Genomic DNA, 11,293 nt, shown 5'->3' on the forward strand with positions numbered 1-11,293 from the left:
GATCGTACTATTGGTTGTTTTACGTCATCCAATTAACATAATATTTTTGTTGAATGTAACCAATTAGTTGATTGTAACCTCATTTTATGTGCTGTTTATTTTTATAATAGATCCCTTTCCTGTTTTAAAATTTTAATATTTAAAATTACTATACTAAATTGTGTTTATTACAGTATATGTATCACTATTGAACAGATTAACTTATAATCAAGTAGCATATAAGTTTTTTATTAATTTAATGGTTTAGTAAAATATAATGGACTTTATATTGTAACTTATATTAATTACCCTTAACTCAGTATTAATTCATTAAATATTTAGTGATGGTTTATGGAATTTGGAATTAGTATTTAATTATTTTATTAATCAGTATTATGTTGTCTCTCAATTGTTTCACTGTTTGATGATTAATACATTTTTAATTACCAATTTAAGAAAAAATTCATAAGTAGTTTAAGTAAAGGGCTAGCCTTACAATTTTTACTGTGTGATTTTAATGAACCTTCTTTTTTGTATTTAACATTAAAATAAATTTTCTTTAAAAAAAATTATACATATTTCTTTTAGAAGTTATAATTACATTAAGTACTAGTAGATTATTGTGTGATTTATTTTGCACCTTCCTTTACTTTTTCTTTTTTGTATTCAACAAATAATACATTTATATTTTTCTACCTTAACTAATTATTTGCCAATTATTTAAAGGCTTAAACAAGGTTGTATATGCGTCTTTCAAATATTATGCTATGTGAAAGACTTATGAAGTCAACCTGCTGTTTTTTCCCCCAGGGCCCAGAGCATACCATCTAAAATAATATACTTCTTCCAGATGTCTTATTGTGTGTCCAATCATTTTCCATCAATACCTTTTTGTTTCTAATAAGATTTAATTCTCTTTTTAGTTTTTTGTGAATTTTACTATATCTATTTAAATTATCCGCTTTAATTTTTACCTAATCCACATATTCTTACTTTGTAAGTACTTTGTTCTTAACTTTTATTAATTACCTATCTATACATCTTTAGATCATAATACTCCAGACACTCGTTTAACCTTGAGTTGCTAACAAGACTCCCCTTATTTATCAGTATTACATAGTTATTCGAAAATTAATTACATATTAAATTTTAAAAGAAAAAGATAAAATAATAGTAATTACATTTTGAGTAACTTAATGAGTATAGGCCACAGGGTTATGATATGGGCCTGTTTATAGTACAGCAAAAGAGAATAAAATATAAATGGTAAATATAGCTATAACTATACATAGTTGCAAAAAATATACTTAATATGAGCTAAAAACCGCAAAAATACAATAACAAATATAAGTACCAGGGATTAATAAAATATTTTATGTAAGCAAAATATTAATAGAACAAAAGTATTTTAAGGTACATAATCTTTAATACAATTCATAAATTTATATATAAATATTATATAAATTGATATAATAATTATATTATTTGAACACCAAAAGAAATTTTGGTCGTCAAATGTTTTAACTATCAATAGTTAAAACAACTATCTAGTTGACTATCTAACTAACAACTTTTATATTTATAACAACTATGAATAGATAAACAAATAATGGAATCACGCAATATCATCTACCTACATTAATAGAAATAGGATGATTGTACCTATTAAAGTTACTTATACATAATTTAAAATAAATGTATTTAATATATATATAATTTGGGTATATGCTGTAAAATACAATACCAATAAATATATGTATTAACTGATAATAAAACAAAACAAAAAATATTTTAATGTATTCAAATATTAATATATAATTATTACAATAAGTATTTTAAGGCAGAATACTTTTATACAATTTAAATGAACTTATGTAATAATTATTATTTATTTGCTTCAATTAGGATACTAATTTTATTATTTTAAGTAAAAGGTTCTGGTAACGATAAAAAAAACTATTTCAAAAGAGCTTTGAAAATTATCAATTTGACTATAGTGACAATATTATACTTGTGCCGCCTTGATTAACCTAACCTTACCTTACTGCTTTGTTTATCCCCGAGATGCAGGGATTTTTATAGTTCTTGAGTATACCATCTATAATAACATCATAAAACATTTTTTATTCTGTATGAATTTCTCTAATGTACTATGTAGCATATATTTTAATAATTATATGTATATGTTTTTCATACTGGATTGTATAGTTTAGTGTTAAAACTATTTTATTTGTATTTCTTTGTCTAGGAAATAAGACCATTTGCTTCAAAGAAATCCAATTATATGGAATGAATGATTACAATTTCTTTGAATTCAATTGCTATGTATTTTCTGAAAATATAACAAAAGAAATTAATTTAAATATTTGTAATTCCTGAATACAGTATCTATTGTGTATAATTTAATTTTTCTATATCTTTGTAAATAATATTTTATTTTATATTTTATATTTTTCATTCCATTAAATTATTAAAATAAAATATAGGTAATTATAAAATATTAAACATTGTTGAACTGTGTATCCTTTTATAAAAGGTTCACAAATATGATCTATTTTTTTTTTTATATGTGATTTTTAATATGACTATTATTTGAGATAATTTTACAATTTTCTAACTCAAGTCTGCGCTCAATTTGCTGTAATGATTTATCATCCTTTTTAGTAATTTTTTTAACTTATTCAAATAGGGAAAGCAACTGAAGTTATCTGAAGAACAAAATTATATAACATTATTTACAATATATAAAAGGTCATGTATAGGCTTAGAGACTTGTAGCTCTAAAAACTACCCAAATATGCACCAAAAAATGACCAAATATGCATTTTAAAATAACCGTATATGCACTAAGATATGGCCCCTCCAAAAAATAGATATAACAAGTATGTGGTAAAATTAAATACTTATTTTATTAGAATGTATATTATATATTAGAATATTACCTTTCTAATATCCTTGTGTTCTAATAATACTTTGAAAATTATATTGCACAATAAGATATTTCCTGATGTTTTCAAACTCGAATCTGCAACTATTACTTGATAGTTCATTTTTATACACGGAAAAACTTCTTTCGACATCTACAGACAACATTGGGGCATATACATAAAATAAACCCGAACTTTCCATATCTGAAAATAAAAAAAAATTTAACTTGTCGCTTAAAATTTTTGAAATTTTTCATAAAGCTTTATAACCAGGATTTTTTTTGTAATTTAAATTCTATACGACTGCTTTGCCTTTTGTACATTTTAAGTTAACAATTTTATTTTTCACATCTTCAACCGTTTTTAATGAATCGGATAATTGTATTCCTTTCTTTTCCAAAAATGTTATGGATTTGGGTAAAATATGTATACAATATACTTAATTATCTATAATTTTTAATTTGAAATTTGAAAAATTTGTCAAAATATGCAAAATAAGCATTTAGCATACAAATTTAAAAATAAACATTTCCCTGCAAAGTAAAGTTAAAGTGCATAATAGCATAAATTATATATAAGCAATAAGTATCAATATATTTATAAACATTTCAAAAATGTGGACTTGATTTGTATCAAGTATTTCAAGATTTGTATGAAACGTAATACTATGTAAAATTACCAAGTAGGACCTAATGGTCCTAATGACTTGAATGGTTTTGATTTATATTGTTATTATTATTATTATACATAATTAATGAGTAAATTAACTACCAACTAAAAAGAGAGTAATGGAAATTTTAAGAATATCTCATTTCAAGAGTAAACAATACCTATTATATTAATTAATAATTATTTAATATACTTAGATGTAGGTACATATTTTGTGAATTGTTCCATTAGTTGAACAACGTTTTATGTTTTGAAGTAGTTTGCTGTAATTTTTTTTAGATGTAGGTACCACGATCAGCATTAAATCTGTTTTTATACTACTTAAAGCTGGTCTACCTACAAGGCTACAACATAATTAAAATCAGGTTTTTAAAAACAAAATATTATTGCTTAGTCTGTCATATGGGTACCACACGATTGCGTACGATGCACTTTTTTGGGAAAACGATTGATGCGTATGTTAAACAATTAACTTTAATCTTTATCCTAAAAGTCGAACAATTGCATATGATTTGCTGTGCAACGTTGCCACATTTAAGTTTTTATTTATTTTGTGATCAGTAAAAATTAAATTTTGAAAAAATGACCTAAGTCAAAATATTTAAATACAATATTAAAGGTTAAAATAATGAATTGTAAAAGTGTATTCAATTTAAAATTGAATAGGTACTTTGGTACCACTTAAATAACTAATTCTTGACAAATGTTATTATATATTTTTATGAATTTTGTGCTTATTATATTCTTTCACGATTTATTTTATACGAATTTAATCAGCATTTTCCATTTTTTTAATCCGACTTTTAAATACTGATTGCATTTTCGTACTTACATGTTTCCAGAAGGATGGGAGCTATGCAATTGAGCGTTATAAAATGACAACTTTATGAAAACTTTCGGATTAATTTTTAAATATGTTAAAATTTTAAATACGTTCTATTAGTTCAAATCAAATTGCAACAGTGCTTTAAAGTGAGATATAAAAACCGTAAGCAATCGTGTTTCACCGTGTCGTATAGTATCATTAGATTTACTTTAGTAAATAGTAGGTACAATAGGTATACATATTCAAAAATATTATAATATTTTAGGTAATTAATACCTAATATATAACATTTAAATTAATTCTAAGTTAGTAATTTTAGTATACCTATCTAATTAAATTACTATAAAAAATGAATATATCTAACAATAATTTTGATGTTTTATATTTTAAAATTCAAACTTATACCCTTGCCATAAGCAATATGCTTTTATTTTTATTTTAATGCATTTTATTTTGTTTTTGTGTAAAAAGTTTGTATAAAAGGCCGTTAAGGCTCTGTTGTATTTTATTATAGTATAATATGATGATTTTATATTACAGAATTGAACTTGATTTAAAGTGGATGATAAATGGATTATTAAAGTGTTTTGAGTTTTTTGGGCAAGTTCATTATTATTATTATTATTATTTGTATTATATAATTTTAACACTAAAAGATGATTCTTAAATTAACTTCCAATAATCTCTTTCTCCACCATATAAAAATATTGTAACAGTAATTAATGATGATACCACAACAATAAGATCATGTGTAAATAATTTATTAATCATGTCAAAATGGATAGAAGAATTTTTATTTAATACCTGTACTAAATGGAATGTTAGGACATCTGTCCCTAATGATAAATACATTCAATACAAAAATTATTTCTTAATTTATATGATTTATAAAGGGTGAGTGTCACATACCATTTGTTTTCTCTCTCCGATACACACGCTACAAAACAACTATGTGTTCAACAGGACCAGACTTAAGGAACTTTAGTATTATTCGTCTGTCTCGTACACGTCATTTTTACAGCACATATAGAAGTATAGACAAAACTTGGTCTGATGCAATCTTAAAAATTACCATTAAAATGTGTGTACGACCAGATCAAATTAGAGCGTGCATAAAACTACTGTACAACGGGGTTGGTCATACATTATGTTCAACAAATCGTAACATAATATATTATGATAATATTATGCATAGGTCCCCCCGATATGAATGTAGTATAGGGTTGAAGTAATAATTAATATTATTAAAATTAATTTTCTATAATCAAAATAAAATACCTACTACAGGTTGTACAATTACTACAACTTGTAGGTTAATAGTTTAATACATTTACGAATAGGTATGTGATTTCTGAAGTAAATCACACGGTAGGTACCTACTACTTATATAACTCTATAATTTATATCGATTATCGTATATAAATGTAGTACAGGTTGATTAGAGTAAATAGTAGCTACGATGACAATTTCATTAGGACGGACACCTTTTCAATCAAATAAGGACGCGACCAAGTCCTGGAATAATTATTAACTGTTCTTTTCAGGACAACGGTGAACAAATCAGGTTCCCCGAGCGCACCTGATTAGGTCACGCTTTACCCGAAAGGAGGTTGTAATTAGATGCCACATATTTGAGCGGACCTAACTTAAGCTTCCTGTTGCGTCCATCAGTTTTTTTAATTATTTGTGACATAATCCTTTTATATATTGAAAAAAATAAGATCGGACCGGACTACCACTACCCGTCGACATAATTCCCTCCCCAATTGTACAATGTACATTATACTTAGAATATACTTTTATAGAAATAAACAAACAACTTTGTACACATTGCAGCTTAAAACCAGCGTATTCATACTTATAACAAACGTCAGCATTTTATTAGGTATAGCATGTGCCGTTTCAAATTATTATATTTTAAAATTATGTAAAATTTGTTTATGTTTAAAATTAAGTTTTCGAAAATAGAATGGGAGGTATAGTGGGCAAAGTGTAATATGCAGTGAAATAACAAAAATTATACACAATTAATGGCTATACATTTTATTTCAATTTTTAATTAGTTTTTAAATAATAATATTCAAATATTGACATATGACATACACAAATCTTTTTTAAATTAAATTAATATATACCTAGTGAAATTTTTTTTAATAATTTAAATAAATCATGACTATGAAAAAGTTGATGTAAATATTTTGACTAGACATTAAAAATATAATGCTCATCTGTGTAAAAAGCTATGCTAGATTATACACCGAGAATTATACGAAGGCCACTTAATCATCTTAGATGGTGTACATAATAAATAAAAATATTCACTATACTTACGCGTAAGCGTATATATTTTTTCAATGGGAGTAGTTAATTTACGTCATTTACGAGTACTATCATAATTATTATTATTCATTGACTTTATGAGATCATCAATTTTATTTTCCATTACATCCATGATTATTGAATAATAATAACATTAAACAATGTCATTAATATTATAGTCTAACGTCAAAGTCTCCAGAAAGAAAACAGTTAAAGTTAAAGACTAGTTGTAATTGTTGATATTGAGAAATAATACTGAGTGATAGCGCCAACAAAACAGAGTATCTACTCACGAATAGCAGTTTAATAAGATATTCAATATAAACTAAGTTCATCTGGATGGAATAGACTCACACTACAATAACGACAGTTAATAATGTCAAATAAGCGAATAATGTACAAAAAATAACAAAAAGAACGACACAATAAATACATTTATGTAGACAAGAAAATATGACTATTACCGTTATCACCGATAATATGTATTAATTAAATCACTAAATGTTTATTATTTAATGTAATTATTTAACTTTAATTTTAATTTTAACTATAAATGTAATAAAATGCAAATATAATTTTTATACTTTTTTAATTATAGAAGTTTAAATAAAGTTATTTTTTTTTATAGATGAAACTGCAGTAATGTAAAAAAAAACTTATAAAAAGATGGAGGAATATCAGAGATACACATATGAAAAATAAAAAACTGTCGACCGGGTCGACTACTGCTGAAAAAATAAATAAAACACTGTCACACTTATCATTTATGGATTCAGTTGAATATTAAAATAATGAAAATGTAGAAATTATATTTATTAATAATGTAGCCAATGTAGGTTTCCACTAAAATTAAAGTTTAAAAATGATGGAAGAACATCCAACACCGTTAACCAAGAAAATTATAATTCTTTGTCAACTTGCTGAAGGCGGAGATGTCACACTAAATGATGAGGATACATTATATTTGAATCTGCCGGCCCTTGTTGCGCAGTGCGTGTTGCCGAGTACTGTCAACCAAAACTAGTCATCTGTGATGTGGGTGATTGGTGCAAAATTATGAATTGGATTACTTGGATTTTTTTTAAGTCACATCTTTTGTGTAATAGGCTGTAATAACAAGTTTAGTTAATACAAAATATAATTAGTTTTTTTTTCAAAATTTTCAATAGTCATTTATATTTTTTCGAACACCGGACAGCTATTTCCACTGAATCCGAATTGATCTCGATGGTATTCCGCACTGTGAACACTAAACAGCATTTTATTTTTCCAAATGTTAAATTTTTAAATGAGAATTTTTGTTAGTATAAAATTTTTGAATACTACAATAGTACAATGTACAATAATTATATATACAACACAATTTTAATTTGAAAACAAATATTTAAAAAAATATATATAAATTAAATTCTTAAGTTGGCATCACCTTTGGTAGTTGTTGGGAATTTTGGTATCTTTATTGGTACAATTGATTGGGTTCGGGTACGGGTTTGTTTTCTTCGATAGTGTCGGGAAAGGGAAAAGTACCTGTTCATCGCGGTTTACAGCTGCCATAGTTTACAGGACTACAGATATATACAATTACTAGGTATATAGCCCATAAAATGGCCTACTCCATGATTTCTTGAAATAAATATTCATATTTTTACAAGGTAAATATACTTTTAGCTGCTATTTGTACATTTAACCAACACTAATATTGAATTATAAGAATGATTAATTTTTTTTTTTATCATATTTTGTAATTGTACACTTCTTAGATAAGAGAATTTCGGCCATCTTGTTGGCTTTATATTTTTTTACACGGCAAGGTATAATATAGAGTTGACTACCTAGTATTTTTATATTTCAGTGGTGACGGCTTACGCTTGCATTCAACGAGTTGATAAGGTTAACATCAAAACACAATTTCATCGACTTTACTTAATTATTAAAAGTAGTGATTATTTATCTCACTGTGGATTACGAATAATTAAAAATAAATAAATAAACTATTTTATCGTCAGTGATCGCTGTGAGATGGCTGGTATAGCACCATATAAAGTATGTATCCACAACAAAATACTTATACTTTTTTGTTTATACTTTATAATGTAACACATCGTTATTGTATTATAAATTCTTATTATTTCTTGTTTTACAAAGAGAAAACTTCAAAAAGAAATGGCATCATTCATTAAAGATCCTCCTTTCGGAATGGTTTTAGATGTTACCAAAGCTGAAGAAAATATCAATATGTAAGTAAAAATAATAACTGCTTGTATGGTGGTTTAAACAATATTTATTTATAATTTAATCACAAATTAATATATATTTTCTAATAATCTAACCATCATTTAAATATTTATACTCTTTGTGTACTAAAACATAGTTTGAGTAGGTATATTAATTTCAAAATGAATGAGTTAAGCAAACTAAATGTTTATAAATTTTCAATTTTACGTAATAGTGTATCATAAATATTTAACTTATTATTTTACGTTATATCTTATTTTTTAGTTGGACTATACTTATGCAAGGTCTTGAAGATACTTTATATGCTGAAGAACAGTTCCAATTACAATTCAAATTTGGATCCAACTATCCTTTTGAACCGCCTGAAGTAAATAATTAATATTTCATTTTGATAATTAACTTATTGAAAATATTATTTTTAAAGGTAACATTTGTGGGTCAAAACATCCCAGTTCATCCACATATATACAGTAATGGGCATATTTGTTTATCTATTCTTGCTGATGACTGGTCACCAGCATTATCTATTCATTCTATTTGTGTTTCAATTTTATCTATGCTAAGCAGCTGCAAAGAAAAGGTGATTAATAAAAGTTACAAAAATATTACTACAATATTATCATATCTATTTTTTACTAAATTAAAATAGTGGCACAATATTTAAATAAATAAATAAATTGATGCATCGGTGCATCGGTCATTATTAGATTATTGTTTATATTTATATATTTTGACTATTTTAAGTGTATATATGCATCTATAAAAAGTTAAGAACTGTTGATACACTTTTAAATTTGGAATGAAAACAAAAAGTTGATTAAACATATTACTTTAAAAGCAAATTTTTTGGGAGTTTGGATATATTATACTTAGTTGTTTAGTTGTATATTTAAAAATAATTTTAAAAAAGTTATGTAGAAAAATCAATGTTCCTCTTTTTGTTAAAAATTTCTAATTATTTTTTATGTATTACTATTCACCAAAAAAACATATTAATAATGATAATTATTCGTATTGGTTTTTAATAAATATTTTATTTTTATTTTTTATTTTAGTAAAGAAATGTTGATAAGTTTAAAATTAATATACATCATCAAATATTTATAGATATATTGTAAATAATAATATGATATTTTGAAAATAAAATTCTATAATTGTAAACACATACAATCAATGTTTAACAGGCATACAGTAGCAAGTAATCATTATTTGTTATTACTTGCTATTTTCTGTCATTTTTTGCATACCCAACATTTTTAAATAAATCAATGTGGGATATTTCTATTTTTTATTCAATAATTCATTATGTTTTAAATTTTTGTATGATACAAAAGTATAGATTCTTTAATGCATATTTTTAATTGAGCCACTTATTTTTATTAGTGTAATTATAAATTTATAATAAATAAATAATAATATGAATAATTATAAATAATAAAGTTTTATAAATATTTAATGGACACATAATGAAAGTATCTCTGGGCATCTCTAACATTCATTAATCATATTTTTTAGTTCTTACTCAAATTATTAACAACATAATTCTAAATTTCATGAACAAACCATAGTGATATACCTAATCAGTAATCACTATTTAAATTTAAAATAGTAATTTGTACTTTATATACCTACTGTCATATTATTGCATTATAATACTTCATGGCATATGCATATATGTTAATACAAATATTTGATATAATACAAATAAATGTTTTATAATTTATAGAAAAGACCTGATAGTGATCGTAGTTACTTACAATTGAGCATCGACAATCCAAAAGAAGTAAAATGGTTTTTTCATGGTACGTAAATCCAATAATGAAATTACCATTTTGGTGATGTATTATCATAGTATATAGTGAAAATAAAGATTTTGTATTTAATAATGATTTATTTTTTTATTTTTTTAGATGAAGACATTTGAAGTATCTTACATCCATTAATTTATCTTTTCACTTTATATTCTCATTTCTCCAAATAATGATGACATTTTTATTACAATTAAATTCACTAATTTTATCATAATTATTCATTGTATCCAAATACTTTTTTAATAAACAATTTTTTTAATTATAATTTATAAATAAATACCATTACATCTTAAAATTATTATACTAATAAATATGTAATATATTATTTCTTTAGTTGAGTAATTTATTTTAAAAATAAATCTAAACAAATATTGCTATTAAAATATATCGTAAACATTATATTATTAAGGAAAAATATCTGTAAAGAATCATATATCTATAAACATAACATACAATAAAATATTGAATTGTTAACCATAGATAAATAAAGTATAAAATTATCAACTTAATTCGTTGGTAGGTGTATT

General features: G+C 24.3%; 1 protein-coding gene across 1 annotated transcript; it reads left to right on the top strand.

The window, feature by feature from the left end:
- Nucleotides 1-8,230: 8,230 nt before the first annotated feature.
- On the top strand, nucleotides 8,231-11,008 carry LOC132926633 (probable ubiquitin-conjugating enzyme E2 W-A). Its single transcript, XM_060991007.1, has 7 exons — nucleotides 8,231-8,372; nucleotides 8,573-8,763; nucleotides 8,866-8,957; nucleotides 9,220-9,322; nucleotides 9,380-9,535; nucleotides 10,682-10,757; nucleotides 10,866-11,008. Exons 2-7 carry the CDS (start codon nucleotides 8,740-8,742, stop codon nucleotides 10,877-10,879), a joined length of 465 nt encoding a protein of 154 aa, XP_060846990.1. The 5' UTR covers nucleotides 8,231-8,372; nucleotides 8,573-8,739; the 3' UTR covers nucleotides 10,880-11,008.
- Nucleotides 11,009-11,293: the final 285 nt, after the last annotated feature.

The sequence above is a fragment of the Rhopalosiphum padi genome, chromosome 3 (genome assembly GCF_020882245.1).
Source record: "Rhopalosiphum padi isolate XX-2018 chromosome 3, ASM2088224v1, whole genome shotgun sequence".
NCBI classification, from domain to species: Eukaryota; Metazoa; Arthropoda; class Insecta; order Hemiptera; family Aphididae; genus Rhopalosiphum; species Rhopalosiphum padi.